At 42.3% G+C, this 16,866-nt stretch overlaps 1 protein-coding gene across 39 annotated transcripts in view; it reads right to left on the reverse strand.

Annotated features, from left to right (window-relative positions):
* Positions 1–16,866, reverse strand: part of ZNF618 (zinc finger protein 618) — a 180,649-nt gene that overhangs the window by 32,624 nt on the left and 131,159 nt on the right. For 15 of the 39 annotated variants that reach the window (XM_016961500.4, XM_016961499.4, XM_054658998.1 and 12 more), the window contains 5 exons: positions 16,479–16,568; positions 15,539–15,574; positions 15,364–15,441; positions 7,745–7,804; positions 7,133–7,222 (listed from right to left, as the gene is read on the reverse strand). In XM_016961500.4, the coding sequence (XP_016816989.1) occupies positions 7,133–7,222; positions 7,745–7,804; positions 15,364–15,441; positions 15,539–15,574; positions 16,479–16,568 (354 nt within the window). The remainder of the gene's footprint in view (positions 1–7,132; positions 7,223–7,744; positions 7,805–15,363; positions 15,442–15,538; positions 15,575–16,478; positions 16,569–16,866) is intronic. The other 24 variants (XM_054659005.2, XM_054659001.2, XM_054659004.2 and 21 more) reach the window with 3 other exon arrangements.

Genomic DNA, 16,866 nt, shown 5'->3' on the forward strand with positions numbered 1-16,866 from the left:
AGGATAAACACAAATAATGAAATTGCTAAAAACTATTAACCCAAGAAATACTTAAAAGCATCCAGAGAAAAAAGATACACTAAATATAGATGAATAACAATCAGAATGATCTCTGACTTTTCATCAGAAGCAACTTAAGCCAGAAGACAAAAGAATGACATTTTTAAACATAAAAAAATTTATCAGCCTAGAATTCTATATCCAGAAAAAAAATCCTTCAAAAAAAGATGTGAAATAAAAACATCTTCAGCTTAGAGAATCTTTCACCAATAGACCTACAATATAAGAAATGTTAAAGGAAGTTCTTCAAGAATTAAAGAAAATGATAATAGATGGAATTCAGATGTATACAAAGGAAAGAAAAGCAAAGAAAATGGAAAATAAGTAGATATAAAAGGCATTTTCTAATTTCTCAGTTACTTTAACAAATTACTGTTTAAAGCTAAAAGAGTAATTGTTGGGTTTATAACACACATAGGCATAAATGTATGATAAAAATAGCACAAGAACAGGAGGGCAGTAAATGGGAAGTATGCCATTGTAAAGCTTTTATATTATATGTAATGTGTTATGATATAAATTTGTGGTGGACGGTAACATATTAAATATGTATATTATAAATCATAGAGAAACCACTAAAGAAAAAGAGTTATGGCTAGAAAGCGAAGAGGCATTTTTAAAAAGTACTTGATTAATACTAAAGAAGGCACGAAAATAAGAAAAAGATGAACAAGAACAAATGGGACAAATAGAAAAAATGCAAGATAGTAAACTTAAATCTAACCATATTAATATAGTATATTAAATGTAAATGAATTAAACATTTCAATTAAAAGGCAGGGATTACCAGACTGGATAAAGAAAGGCATAAGAACCAACTATATATACATACTTCAAATACAAGGATAAAGGTAGATTAAAATAAAATGATGAAAAGAGATATACTATGCAAATACTAATCCTAAGAAAGCTGTCATGGCTTACATTAACAGACAAAGGAAATTTCGGGACAACAGGCATTACCAGAGATATAGAATGGCATTGCATGACTTTATAAAGGGTCAATTCATCAAGGCATAATGATGCTAACTGTGTGTACCTAATAACAAAGGTTCAAATTACATAAATTGAAGACTGACAAACCTAAAAGGGGAAACAGACAAATCCACCATTAGAGTTGAGAATTTTGATGCTTCTCTCTCAGAACTTGGTAAGACAAACTAATTAAAAAAAAAAAGTGGGAAAGAGTATAGAGATTTGAACAGCATTATCAACCAACTTGGCCTAATTGACAATACGAGATTTTTTTTTTTTTTTTTTTTTTGGTCAAGTGGACATGAAACACACAGCAGAAGAGACCATAAGGTAGGTCATTAAACTTATCTCAACAAATTCTGAAGATTGGAAAATACAGAATATGTTCTCTGACCACAATGGAATTAAGTTAGAAGTCAGTAACAACAAAAAATCTGGATAATTCCCAAATATTTGGAAATGGAATCTATTTCTAAATAATCCTTCCTACAAAGAAAACTTCAGGCTCAAAAGCTTAACTGTTGAATTGTATAGAATACTTACATAAAATAATACCAATTCTATATAAACTCTTCAGAAAATTGAAGAGGAGGGAGTACTCTTCCCAATTCTATGAGGCCTGCATTACTCTGATACCCAACGAGACAAGAACATTACAAGAAAAGAAAATTGTACTGCTGGTTGCAATGTAAAATGGCACAACTACTTTGGAAAACAACATGGCTGTTGTTAAAAGTTAAACAACCATCTACCATATGATCCAGTCATTCCATTCTTAGGTAATTACCCAAGAGAAATAAAAGCATTTGTCCTTACAAAGGCTTGTACACAAATGTTCATAACTGCTTTATTTGTATTAGCTCCAGAACTCTAGCCAGAAATACTCTAAATATCCACCCATAAGTGAACAAAGTAATTGTGGCATGTATATCTGGAAATGGAATACTACTCATCATCAGTTAAAAGAGAATGAACTACTGATACATGTAAGCATAGATGAATCTCAAAATAATTATGCAGAGTGAAAGAAGCCAGACCTCTCCCTTCAAAAATATATACTTACATACTGTAAGATTCCATATATGTAAAATTCTAGGAAACGCAAACTAATTTACAGTAATAGGAAGCAGATTAGTGTTTGCCTCGGGATGGGGAAGTGGTAAGCAAATTACAAAAGGGCATGAGAAAACTGTTGGGGGTGATGGGTATGTTAATTAGATTGTGGTGACCGTTTCATGGGTGCATGCATAGGTCAAAACTTATCAAACTGTACACTTTAAATAACAGGCACTTTATTATATGACAATATACTTCAATCAATATTTAAAAACTTCACCAGAAATATTCATTTTCTTAATTATGACCTTCATTAACACACCACTGATTAAATACAGGCATTCTGCTAATCCTAGGACTGTAGTTCCCTGCCCTTGAGGAGACAGTTTTGGGAGTGATATCAAAAGCAAGTAAAATCCTGAAGAATTTTAGATAGAAGTGCGAGGAAAACATGTTGTTAAAAACAAATTACTCTATAAACTAACCTTGGATCGTTAAGTAATTTAGATGCCTAAGCAAGAACTTGATTGTGGGGCTATTCCACAATGTACACATATGAAATAATCAAGTTATACCACTTAAATATATCCTATTAAGAAAAAACAGAAGCTTCAAAGAAGGAAGTCATTTTATCTGGCAAAGAATAATCATCCCCAGGTTGTAACTTTCTTCAGTTCATTTTACAGTTTGACTTTCTGATATTCTTAATGTGTTCTAATAAAGTATAGGAATGGTGAATTTTTTTTAAGTCTATGTAATTCACCAGTACTAACAAAAGAGAATATAAGAATCCACAGAATCACCTCAAAAGATGGAGGAAAAAAACATGCAACATCAATTTATAAGAAAAACTTTTAATAAACTATAAATAAGAGGTAACTTATTCAACTGATAAAGGGCATCTATAAAAACCTACTTTAGCTAACACAATGCTTAACAATAGAAAACTGAACTCTATGATTGGGAACATGGCAAAAAATATTCACTAATTTCTTCTATTCAACATCGTACTGGAGGGACCTAACCAGAATAGTGAGGAAGAAAAAAAATAAAAAGAATACAGATTGGAAGGAAAGAAATAAAGCTGTCTTTATTTGTGGATGACATCAATATGCAAAAGAAAATCCTAAGAAATCTAAAAAAATCTATTAGAACTAATAAGTAAATTTAGCAAATTTGCAACATACAAATTCAATACACAAAGATTGATTTTTTTATAGGCAATAGCAACAGACAACTGGAAAATTAAATTTAAAAGTCACGGTAGTGTCACAAACCATAAAATACTTGGAGATATGGAATGAAATATGTGCAAGACTTCTCTGAAAAGTACAAACTGCTCCTGAGAGAAACTAAACAAGCCCTAAATACTTGGGGAAATATACCATGTTCATTGATTGGGAGACCCAATATTATTGTAAAGATGATTCTCCCCAAATCGATCTACAGATTCAATAGAATCCCAAACAAACTCCAAGTTGCATTTTTTTGGTAGAAATTAGAGAAGACTCTAACATGAATATGGAAGAATAAAGTTCCTAGAATAGCCAAATAGTCTTAAAAAATAACAACGCTGAAAAACTAAGAGTAGCTGATTTGAGACTTACTAGAAAGCTTTAAGTAAAATCATGTGGAATAGGCATAAAGATAAACAAACAGGCCAACGGAAGAGAAAAATACTTATACATTCAAATAACTTTCCACAAAAGTACCAGTGCAATGCAATAGGAAAAGATAATCTTTTCAACACATGGTGTTGTAACAACCAGGTATCTGTATGGAATAAAATGAGTCTCAACTCATACCTCACATCATTTGAAAAGTTAACTTGAAATATATCACAGACATAAATGAAAAAGCTAAAATTAAAAGGCTTCTAAAAGACAATAAAAGAGGGTATCTTTACCATTTTGAGGTAGGCAAGGATATCCTTGAGGTAGAACCCAAAAAGCACTAACTACAGAAAAAAATGATAAACTGGACTTCATCAAAATGAAAGACAAGTGTTCATCAAATGATGCTGTATGAAAATCAACTGGCATGCCAGAGACTAGGAGAAAAATCCACAGTACATATATCTGGCAAAGAACCCAGGCCTACTGGAATATAGAAAGAACTCCTATAACTTAATAATAAAAAAGACAAACAGCCCAACCAAATAAATGGGCAGAAGACCTAAAGAGACAATTTCCAAAGTAAAATATGTAAGTGGCCAATAAGTAAATATAAAGATGTTCAACGTCATTAGTTATCAGGAAAATACAAATTAACACCACAGTGAGATTCCACTATCCCCTCACTAGAATAGCTGAATTAAACAGACCAATGCCATCGAATGTTGGCAAGAACATGGAGCAAGTGGAACTCAGAGGCACAGCTGGCAGGAGTGAAAGATGCTATGGTCATTTTGGAAAATGGTTTGTCACTTACTAAAAAGTTAAACATACTATTCCCCATGACCCAGTCATTCTACTCCTTGGTATTTATCCAAAGAAATGAACACATATGCCCACAAAATCCTCATATAAGCATTTTCATAGCAGCCTAAAGCTGGAAACAACCCAAATTAACAGGTAAATGGCTAACAAACGGTATTTTCATACAATAGAACATTGCTCAGAAGTAAAAAAGAATGAACAACGGATACATATGAGAATATGATAAAATATGAATCTTAAAAACATTCTGCTGAGCAAAAGAAGTCAGACATAAAAGAATATAGATTCTATGACACTAATTCTAAGAAATTCTTCCACAGTCAGCCTATGTCCTTATGGACACTCATCAGACCCAGAGTCTCAAGTCCCAGCCATGGATACCACCTGATGAAGCCCTCAAGTCCAGCCCCTGCCTCCACAAGGAGTCCACTGGCACACAAATCTCTAGAACCAGAGGCCACTGCAGGAGCTATCTCTTAGACAGCCTTGGATAAATAATTCTCTCTTGAATCTAGGCTAAATCTCTCATGCTGTATTTTAAACACAGATGATCCCTGAGTCCCCAGACTTCAGTAGGTAACAGAGAGATTAATTCAACAAGCAGATACAGGAAGAAAGAAAGAGAGTTCATAATAGAAAGCAAAAGAAAGTGAGGAACACAGAAAGAAAAGTAGACAGCCCTTCAGGAGAGATGCACCAGGCTGTCAGGGAAAAACTTAGGGTGGAAGAGACACACCCCTTTCTGCTTTACCATCTGACATGGGATGTAGGATAGCTTCATGGTTGAGTGTGGGCCTGGAGCCTGCCTGCCGGAATTCAAAGCCAAGCCCCCCATCTTACTAACTCCATGGCCTTACTCAACTTGTCCCAGGAAGCACTGAAGATAGTCTCCAAAGGCTGAACTCAAGATTATAGTCTGGCCTTGTAGCTAACACCTCACTGAAAGTGCATTCTGGGTAGCATCCAGCCTGGGCACCAGGGAGCAGGGCAGTTGCTGCTTCACTGGAGAACACAGACATGGCTGCCCTGTACCTGCTTATGGAAAGCTGGATCTCCAGAGGGGCGCAGGCCATGGTGTTCAAGCCCGACCACAGCCCTGCTGCCTGGGCATCAGCACCACAAGTGGGTCAACTGGACAGTCGGTGCCTACCCAGTGGAATCCTGCATCCTCTCTCTCCACACAAGATCTGGCTCTATGGCGGGTACTGAATGACCTATATAGCCCAGGCTGGGAAGTGGAATGGTTTCTTCTAGTGGGGCCATAGCAGGTACCTCATGTCAGAGATGTCTATAATCCAGATCCTGGGCTGAAAAGACCTTAAACAGCTTTCACAGATGGGAAACGAGCCCAGAGAAGGAAAGCAACAGGCACAAGGTCACAGAGCAGTGAGGGGCAAGCAGGGATGAGAATCTCAGCCCAGTGCTTGACCTCGGGACTGGAGTTCTCACCCACGGGAAGACCCCTCAGCCCCTGCCACTCTGCCCAGAGGGGAGGAATTCCTGGGGAAGCTACCTACACCACCCTCCAGGCTCTGAATACTTCTCCCTCCCTATCCAATACCCTTGGTATCCCAACAGCAGGGCTCTAGGAGGGACCTGGGCCTTCCCAGACTATAAGGGGCTTCAGCCCCCAGTGACCTTCTGTAAACCCTCCCTCTCTGTTTGGACCAAAGTCTTCCCATCCACAGAATGGGGAGAGGGATCCCCACAGCTCTGCTGTGAGAAACAAAACCAGCAACACTTCCAAAAACGCTGCTAAACATCCAGCCCTACTGCCCTGAGACTGCACAAGCCCCACCCCTGTCAGACTTTGGTTTCTGCACCTGCACATGAAAGAGAGGGAGGCTGATGGGCCCCCTAGCTCATATACTCGGGGATCTGAGGATGGAGACCCCTCTAATATCCAGAAAAGGAGCTGGGAAATCAGTAAGGTAGGCTCACGGGCACCAGGAGGATGGAAGGTGAGGATGTCACTGTGGGAAGGGCCCTTAGAGCCCTTTTCTTTCCCAGTCAGAGTGGGAGATGGTGGTCCAGGGTCAGGACGCAGCCTGCCCCAGGTCACAAGCAGGCCTGGGACTCAGCTGGGATTAACAGCCAGGGCTTGACTCCCAGCTCAGGGTTCCTGCCACCTCCTTAGCTTCCCACCATCAAGGAGGGCCAAGAGGGAACTTTCCTGTCCAGTTAACCATGCCCCTAGCCTGGGCTCCTTCGTGCATCTGTTCAGACTGAAGCTGCATCATGGGGAACTGGCTTTGGGGGTGGAGATTCATAAACCTTGTGATGTAGCGGTACCTAGAGGAGGGCCACAGCAGGACTTGGACAAGTGATGTCCACCCTCCTCACCCCAATCACGTGGGCACAGGACTCTGAGTCCACTAAGGGAGGGCTCGGACTCTGCTCTGGCTTAAGAGGGGGACTTCTCAGCTATGCCGGCCACTGTAGACAGGTGGCCCTGGGTCAGACATAATACCTAAAGACTGACCCAGAACTGAGTTCACCTTGCTTTCACCATTTCCTGGCCAAATTCCAGAGGCCTGGCCAACGGCTGGCCCACCCTGTCCCGGGTCCCCCAACCCCCATCCCTACCGGGAGGAGGTACTCACTGATGGGGGCGTGTAAGGCCACATGCTCCTGGTAGGGAGTGTAGTACTTGTACTGTTTGCCGCAGAATTCACAGGTGTAATTGCCAGTTTCTGTCCAGGAAGGAAACGAAGGTGTAAGAATGTGCAACTGGCCTCTACCAAGAAGCATCAGCGTGCTCCCACCCCCCAAAAAACTCCTCCCCATTCTGGGACCATCAACTAGAATCACTTCTGACTCTGGAGTTAGGAGACCCCTATTCAAATCCCAGCTCAGACATTTCGAGCTGGGTGACCTCGGGCAAGTCTCTTAACCTCGCTGTGCCTCAGTTTTCCTATCTATAAAACGGAGGTCATAATAGGACCACCTTGTAGGATTGCTGTGAGGATTAAATTTAGATGGCAAGTGCTTAGAACAGTACCTGGCACATCGCTCCACCCCAGCCCCGGTGCTCAAGAAGTGTGCTGACCTCCAACACCAACCTCTTCGTCAGCCCCTTTGCAAGCCCTGCCCTCTGCAGTGGCCACACCCGGGGTCCCCTCATCTCCAGGACCTTCCCTGCCCCCAAGCACCCCCCACCCACTAGCAGCAGGGGTCACTTCTTCCTCTCAAGTCCCACCCGACTTTATCTTTACCTCTCTTTTGGCACTGCCTAACTTCTTTCTTCTTAAAAATGTCTGATGTAATATTGTTCACTGGGGGAAAATTATAAAATACTGATAAATACGAATACAAAATAAAAACTAAAGAGAAATTTCAATCATCTGTAACCCCCAAACAAAGAGCAGCATCTACCCCCTTGGGGGAGGGTGCCCTGGTCCCCACTCTTCATTCTGTCTCATCTGGGGTGTGCTTCTCTCACTGATAACAACTGTCTGGCTCCTGTGAGCCCTGAATTAGCCAGTCCTGATCAATATCCTCTTTGTAATCTGGTGTATTCAATCGACATTACTTTGTGGACATCTTGCCCAATCAATAAATATTGATCTCTACTGCATCTATTGGCTGCATGGTTCCCACTGGACTTTGGAATTTGCTGAGCCAGTCCCCTACACCAAGGGACATTGAGATTGTTTCAAAATTTTTTCCTTATTAAAAAAAATGCTGTGACTCATGTTTTTATAGAAATTTTTGCACATTCACCCATTAATTTTACACATTATCACAAAATAAAGGCTATTCCATATAATCTTTGCCCATTATTTCCTGGGGAAAAATTCAAGAGAGGGAAAGGGTATGTATTTTTAAGGCCTTTGATAATCATAGCACCATCATCCCAACCAGAAAGGTATGAAAATGACTGTTTATACACACTACAGCCAGCATTATCATCTTCTTACATTCTGCCTATCTGATGAGAAGAACTATATTACACTGATTTTACTTTCCATTTCTTTGATTTCTAAGGAAATTGATTATTTTTCATGTTTAATTAACTATTGTTTTTCTTTTGTGACTTTCCTTTTGTGTTTACAGCCAGCATTTCTACAGGCATATTGACGTTTATGAAATGGCTAAACTCTTTGTAGATTAAGGATATCAACATTTTGTTATACGTGTTAAAATTAATTTTTTCTTAATTGGTTTATTAGTCTGTTTATGGTTTTTCTCTCCCGCTATAGAATTTTTAGTAGTTAAATAATTTTTGTAACTGATTCATAAACATTGGAAATAGTAAGTTACTTGCTCTCAGTAGGATTCAGTTATTAGATCAACTGTATTAAACATATTATTTAAATTCTATACAACCTTGTTTGTCTACTTGCTTTGTCAAAGACTAAATATTGTGATAAATCTTTCCACTTCACTGTATTTCTAAATTTATTTTGTATATTTGGAAACAATGTTGTTTGATACCTAAAGGTTCATGGGATCAAAATCTTCACTGTGAACTGTATTTAGTAACATAAAACTATTTTCCAACACAGTGCTTCTCAAAGTGCGGTCCCTGGACCAGCAACATCAGTATCACCTGGGAACCTGTTAGAAATGCAAATTCTTAGGACTCACCTAAGACCTACTGAAAAAAAAAAATTCTAGGTGTTGTGTCCTGCAATCCATGTTTTAACAAGCCCTCCAGAAAATTCTGATGTGTGGGAAAGCTTGCTGTAACATTTAATTATTCTGTTTTATTAGTTTGTCTGGCATAAATAATTTGATAATTTGTCAGACCCTGATCTATTTGTTTACATGTACCTAAAGACATGTCCCTATATTTTCTCGTACTGTCATTCATTAAACAGGTACTGTCCTAAGTGCTGGCACAAAATGCTAAGCAAAAACAGACAAAGTTCTTGCCTTCAAGGAATTTACAGTCTAACAAAAGGAGATCAAAAAATCAAAGAAACACTCAGACAAATTTAAAACTCCATCCACAGTAAGTGCTCTCAAGGAGACATATGCAGTGCTATAAAAACCCATGATAGGGAATTTAATCTAGTTCTGGAAGTAGGAAAGAGAAGCTCAAGTGCAGAGTAAAGATAAGGAATTAACCTTGTCTCTAATGTCTCTAATAAACCATTAATAACCAGATTATTTTAAATCAACCTGACAAGCTTTGCCTTCTAATAAAGAAGATTATGCCATTTGCTTTTATTGCTATAATTGATTTGGTTTTACAAGGCTTCTTCATGCTCCACCTTTTCTGATTGCTGCCTTAATTCCCACTTGTTTGATATATGAACTCTATATTTTTCCATTATTCTCTGATATTCCATTATTTTCCAATTTTCTCTATTGTTTTAGACAATTAGACAGTATATATTTCTCTAATTGTTAATAGTCAAGTGGGAAATGACATTTTTCTGTCTATCACCATGGAGAAAGATAGTTTAAACCAGTGTTTCTCAAACTTCAGCACGTCAAAGAATCATCTGGAAAGACTGTTACAACATAGCTTGCTGGAGAAATTCTCATCCTGTAGGTCTGGAGTAGGGCCTAAGAATATACATTTCTAATAAGCTTCCAGGAATGCTGATCTGCTGGTCTGGAGCCACACTATGAATAGGAAGGCTTAACCTACTTTACTGTAGCCCTCCCCAATTCCTCCTTCCTTTTAAAAAAATAAAACCCTGGCTGGGTGTGGTGGCTCACGCCTGTAATCCCAGCACTTTGGGAGGCCGAGGCAGGTGGATCACAAGGTCAGGAGATCAAGACCATCCTGGCTAACACGGTGAAACCCCGTCTCTACTAAAAATATAAAAAAATTAGCCAGGCGTGGTGGCGGGCGCCTGTAGTCCCAGCTACTTGGGAGGCTGAGGCAGGAGAATGGTGTGAACCCAGGAGGCGGAGCTTGCAGTGAGCCGAGATTGCACCACTGCACTCCAGCCTGGGCAACAGAGTGAGACTCCGTCTCAAAAAAAATAAAAAATAAAAAATAAATAAAACCCTCATTTTTAATATTTTAGAATAATCTGCCTTCTGCAATTTTACAATCAGATTTGGAACATTTTAAACTAACTTCTAGTTTATCTTGTTTTACTACTCACAGTTCCTCTTATACTATGAATTTCTCACAATTGAGTCTTTACATGTACTCTACAACTTAGTTCATCAGAGTGTATCTTCAAATAATTTTGTGAAGATGGGTACACAGAAAAAAAATATGTTTTTAAGTCCTTGCTTTTCTCTTTACACACAAACCACAATTTGTCTAGATATAAAATTCTTAGATTACAACTTTTTCCCTTCAACACTTATCCATTATCTTCTAAGATTTAGTATTGCAGAGAAGTCTGAGGCAAGTCCACCTTGAATTCATGTATAGGTAACCTACTTTTTTATGCCTGAATGCTTATATAGGTTTTTTTTTTCCTATAGTTTTAAAAAGTCACTGAGATCTATGTAGGTACAGGTCTCTTTATATCGAATCTATCTGACACATGATGATTATGCAGATATTAAATCTGCATATACAGGTCTTCCTTTAGCTAAGCAAATTTTTCTTCTATTAGACCTTAGGAGCACTGTTTCTGGCCACTGGTACTATAATATTAATTATCTGAAACCAGCTCCCTGTTCTCCCCATTTATCATATTTTCCTCTCATTATCTTCATCTGTTCAAGTTCATCCTTCACATCACTAATTCCAATTTTGCAGATAAACTCGGCTCTTTCATACATAGAATGTAGGTTTTAATTCTGTTCTTAAGTTTTCTGCTTCCCTGAAATCCTTCCTTGTCTCACTCCTCTCTTTGCTTTCTTATTCTGTTGCTTTTTCACCATACAACTTCCAGCTCCCTTTTCACAGGGGTCATGCTATGGACTGAACTGTGTCCCCATTCTCAAATTCATACGTTGAAACTCTAACTCCTAATGTGATAGCATGTGGAGATGGTGCCTTTGGGAGGTAAGCAGGGTTAGATGAGGTCATAAGGGTAGGGTCCCCACCACGAGATTAGTGCCCTTATTAGAAGAGAGGCCAGAAAGCTTGCTCTCTCTCTCTTTCACCATCATGTCCAGACATATGGTGACCATCTGCAAGCCAGGAAGAGAGCCCTCAACAGAAACCTGCCATGCTGGCACCTTGATCTCAGGCTTTCCAGCTTCCAGAACTGTAAGAGATAAATTGTTCAGACCACCCAGTCTGTAATATTTTGTTGTGGCAGCCTAAGTGGATGTGTAAGGTCATATTTTCTTACATGAGATGGAGGTTGTCAAACAGAATGGTCTTCTAGATTTTGTGGTAGATCATTTTCAGAGGTGTGCTCTTCTCTGAGTCTCTTAAATTCTCTTTTTCTTGTTATGTGGAATTTACATAGTTCTCTCATTTTTTTTTTTTTTAACTATTCAAGTGACTCTTCCTTATTCAGGCATAAAAATCAAGTAACCCATACATGACTCCAGACTTACTCTGTTTCAACAGACCACACAAATGAGTTTTCCTTGATTCTCCCTCTGCCCATTATCATGGAAGTAATTCTTGGATATGCAGATGAAGAGCAAGTTAACCCACAAGGCTTCTTGGACCAACTCTCTCTTTTCTAGCAGGATTCTCCGCTCTGTCATTGCCTGGGCTTCTTCCAACCTAAGTACCTAATTCTCTAATGTGCTCAGCTGATGCTGATGTGAAAGGTGTACTTGCCAGCACTCACTCCTGCCAGGGTGTTTCTTCTTCCTCTGACTACAGAGCTTTACTTGGGCAATCAGTCCCTTCAGAACACATTTGCCTCTACTGGCTAATCGTTTTTCGCGTTCTGTGGCATTGGCCTGCTTATACGTAGCAGGAGCCGAAGAAGCAACATTTTTGTCTCACAAGGCAGCTCCTGAGTGGCAGCAAGGGATGGTCTCACACCACACCAGCAATCTCAGCTCCATTCAGTCCAGCTGGGAGCACGCTGGCAGCCAGACCCAGTCTGATATTCTCAGTGCAATTCTACACTCCTAATAATTTGATTAATTCCTCCCAGGTCCTTGCGTTGGCTGTCTGTCAGACTTAGTTACAGATACAGAGAACACACTTCATCTTGTTCTGCATCTTCCTGGGTAATTAAAGGTACCACTTATTTAATGCTTTGCACGCATGTGTAAGGACTATGCTAATTCTTTTACAAATATAATCTCATCTAAGCCCCATGACAATCCTGAAAGGTGAGTTTTATTGTCATCAGCCCATTTAGAGGTAGAGAAACTATGGATTAGACAGATTAGAAAACTGGTAGGACATCATGCAGCTATTAAGTGTCGAGCTGGGAGTCCTATTTCGGTTGGCTCTAAAACTCTTGCCCTTGACTCTTTCTCAGTAACAGGTCTCCCTACACCTTGGATATGAGCCAGGTGCTTGGCGAGACATCTTGTGTGTGTGTGCTCCAACAGCACTGGAAAATTCAGAGATGCGCTTGTCCGCAACTTATGGGATACTCACAAGGGGTAGGGAGCTAGTAAGCTGGTGACAACAGCATTCAAACCTAAGCCTGTCTGATTTCAAAGCCCATCTTCCTAAGGAAAATGACACGGTTGGAAGAGCAGCAGTACACTGGGACCACTGCCAGATCCTAGATAGATACTCAACGGGGAGGTCACAGATCCTCTGTTCCTGTCCTATATCTGCCTATGAATGTCTGTCATAGTCACCGAACTATGAATTCTTTGGAACTCTTTTTTGAGATGGAGTCTTGCTCTGTCACCAGGCTGGAGTGCAGTGGTGCAATCTCGGCTCACTGCAAGCTCTACCTCCTGGGTTCAAGCGATTCTCTTGCCTCAGCCTCCCAAGTAGCTGGGGCTACAGGCACATGTCACCACGCCCGGCTAATTTTTGTATTTTAGTGGAGATGGGGTTTCACCATGTTGGCCAGGATGGTCTCAATCTCCTGACCTTGTGATCCACCCGTCTCGGCCTCCCAAAGTGCTAGGATTACAGGCGAGAGCCACCATGCCCAGCCTGAATTCTTTGAATGCTGCAAATATGCCTGATTCACATCTGTGTTTCCCCTGTAGCGTCTAACTTCTCCTATTTGAGCACTGAGGGTTTCATCATATTCTTCATCTTTTTTTTTTTTTTTTTTTTTTTGAGACAGAGTCTCACTCTTGTCACCCAGGCTGGAGTGCAGTGGCACAATCTCAGCTCAATGCAACCTCCACCTCCCAGGTTCAAGTGATTCTCCTGCCTCAGCATCCCAAGTAGCTGGGGCTATAGGTGTGCGTCACCACACCTGGCTAATTTTAGTAGTGACGGGGTTTCGCCATATTGGCCAGGCTGGTCTTGAACTCCTGACCTCAGGTGATCCGCCCATCTTGGCCTCCCAAAGTGCTGGGATTACAGGCGTGAGCCACCGTGCCCGGCCATATTCTTCATCTTTAAGATGATTTTTATGCTCCTGCTTATCGAGTGTTTACTATGCATGTGACAAGCACTGTGCTGACCACTTTATAGACATTATCTCATCTTCAGTTTCCTGAATGCTTTCAGAAGAGTTAAGAAGAAAGCAAAGAATCATCCCATGACCACAGACAAGGGATGAGGAAGAAAAAGCATTTGGGGGAGGGGGAGGGAACCCACCCAACCCCTTCCAAGAGCTGGGATGGAGCTCTGCCCTGAGGAACATATCCAACTTAGTGTTTCAGCTCCTCTGATTTTCCTTCACTCAGATATCCTCATCTGCTTGTTCTGTTTTTGTGTATATTTTTACAAGCTGCCTTAGATCCTTATTGGAAGGAAGCAGAGACCATAAAGGTCTCTTCTTGCTGGGTAGTAAGTGAGGTACAGAAAACAGAGAGATAAATAGCAGGTATGGCAATTCCTGAACAGCTGGAAAGGACAAGTCTCACTCACTTGTGGTCCCACGGCAACTGCCCTAGGCTGGCCACCCAGCCCCTCCCAATCTATCTTCCTCCCAGCAGCAAAATGGGGCTTCCTAAAATGCAAATTGGATCAAGTCCCTTCTCCACTTAGTAAAAACTCTCTGGCTCATTCGCCTGAGGATGCTGCCTGCTGGCATTCAAGGCTCTGTAAGACCTGAAGCCATCATCGATTTTCGGGACCAGCAGGGCTCTCCAGCCTTGGCATGGGATGCTGGGGCTCATCCCCTACCCTCGTCCCCATCTGAAAGCTTCCAGCATTCCCTCAGGCCTCCCACAGCTCCCTGCAAGCTATGTTGGAACTATCTGTTCAATGATCTGCTGTCCCTACCCCCAAGCCCCATCTGAATTACCCAAGGGCAGGACCACATGTGTCCTGTTCTCAGCTGTGTGCCCACAACACTCAATACAAGTTTATCAAAAACAGGCCAGACGTGTGTGGCTCTTGCCCTCAAGGGGTGTCCTGGGACAGAGACAGAGAGTCTGCCTGTGGCTGCCCTGGACAGCTCATTCACTGATATGATAACACGTGACTACGACGTGTTATTTTCCGAGCACCTACTATGTACCAGGCACTGTGCTAACAAGTGGTTCACATCCAGGATCTCATTTAATCCCCCAACAAACCTGTGGGGAAATGTCATCCTCACTCCACAGGTGGGGAGGCTGAGGTTCAGGATGGCTAACAGACCATGAGGACACCAAGCCTGTAAGCAGTAGCGCCAGGACTCAGCCCCAGCCTGGCTGCCTTCACTGTCCTGACCTTGACCCTGTGCAGCCCTGCTGCTCCTCGAAAGCTCCAGTCCTAACACTGACTGGCCCAACTGACAGGTTGGGCACCATTGCTGCAGTTAAGTGATGCCACCCACTGCTACCCCTGCCCTAGCAGTGAGACTGAGCCCTGCCTCCCTTGGCCAGCCCCCACCCAGCCCTTGGCCCCAGAGGGAATCCCGCATACTTGGCCCGATTTTCTGGAATGGCTCCGGGGGCTCCTCCTTCACCTCGTCCGTGGCCACGACACCTTGGTCGAAGGGGTCTGTGGGAGAACATACGGCCCTTAGCACCCTGGTCCCCCAGGTCTCAGGAGCCCAGCCGGGGACAGGGGAGGTGACGAGCAGACACCAAGGACTTACCTGCCCGGTTCTCAGGGGCCCCTTCCACACTAAACACTGCGCCCGGGAGGGAGGCGGCAGCCGCAGAAGGAAAGAAACAAACAGGAGCCCTGTTAGTCCCTGCCCAGAGCTGCCTCTGCCGCCGCTCCCAGCCCCTATCCCCATGGGTTTGCCTTGGGGCCCAGGAGGGCTGCCGTGGCCACTGTGGAAGCCCCCCAAAACCAGGACAACACAAGGATACATCCCAACCAGGACACAGCCTGGGCCTCAATCCCTCGTCCTCACTAGGATGGGCACCCATCCATGGTGCAGGCAGACAGTTTGCCTGGATCTGTTTCTGATTGCCATCATGGGTTCAAGGGGCCAGGGCAGGAGAAAAGAGGAAGAGATTGGGAGGAGAGAGAAAGACGAGGTGAGAAAAGAGATGGGCCAGTGGTAACAGGTGGTGGGCCTGGTTGTCACAGCTCAAGATGGGCTGAAGGTGTGGGGCTAGACGGGGAACCCCTAAGGCCCTTCCAAGGTCTAAGACCCTCTTTCTAGGATTTTTGAGACTCAAATATGTGTTGGCTAAATGTATTGTTCTAATTTCTAATTGTATAATCTAAGATGCTAAAAGGTCATCATTCGTTTTTTAAAACCGGTTTAATTTAATCAGAACATGCAAATGCTCAATATGAAACTACAAAATGACTCAGTACGAAATTCCAATATTCTACTGATTTTGACCTATAAAAATGGCAATTTCACTTGGGTTAACCTAAATAGAAGTGTATGTGGAGTATGATGGTGACGTTCCCGCCCCCAGAATCCTCCAGGGCTGGTCATTCCCCTCATGGTTCCAGCTACTGCCTGGCCTTTTTCTGGGTAAGAGGGAAGAGGGAGGCGGGGAGGGCTGGGGGCTGGTGTCTCCAAGGAAGGGCGCCTCTTGGCATGACTCCAGGGAGTGAGGGGCCTGACTCACCATCCACTGCGTGCAGGTCTCGGTGCTCTTGGAAACAGCTGTAGTATTTGTACTTCTTCCCGCAGATATCACATGTGTACCTGAAATTGTCTGCATGGGATGAAAACACACATCTGGTTACCAGGGCTTCAGTCTTGTGGGGTGGGGTTTTTCTGGCCAGATCATCTCAGAAACCAAAGATGAAACTAGCCCAGTCTGGCTCCAGCTGAATGACCCCATGGAGAATCAGTTCCTGAGCCAGTCCGTACCTTGGCACTGCCCAAGTCTTCTGGACTATGGAAGGGCATGGCATTGCCTACCCCCTGGAACATCCAGCTTCTCCTCCCCGATGTGCAGGAGGGTGAAGCTCCTGCCTCAGGGCTGGCCCCACCCTCCACCCCAAGCCAGC

Source organism: Pan troglodytes, chromosome 11 (genome assembly GCF_028858775.2).
Source record: "Pan troglodytes isolate AG18354 chromosome 11, NHGRI_mPanTro3-v2.0_pri, whole genome shotgun sequence".
NCBI lineage: Eukaryota > Metazoa > Chordata > Mammalia > Primates > Hominidae > Pan > Pan troglodytes.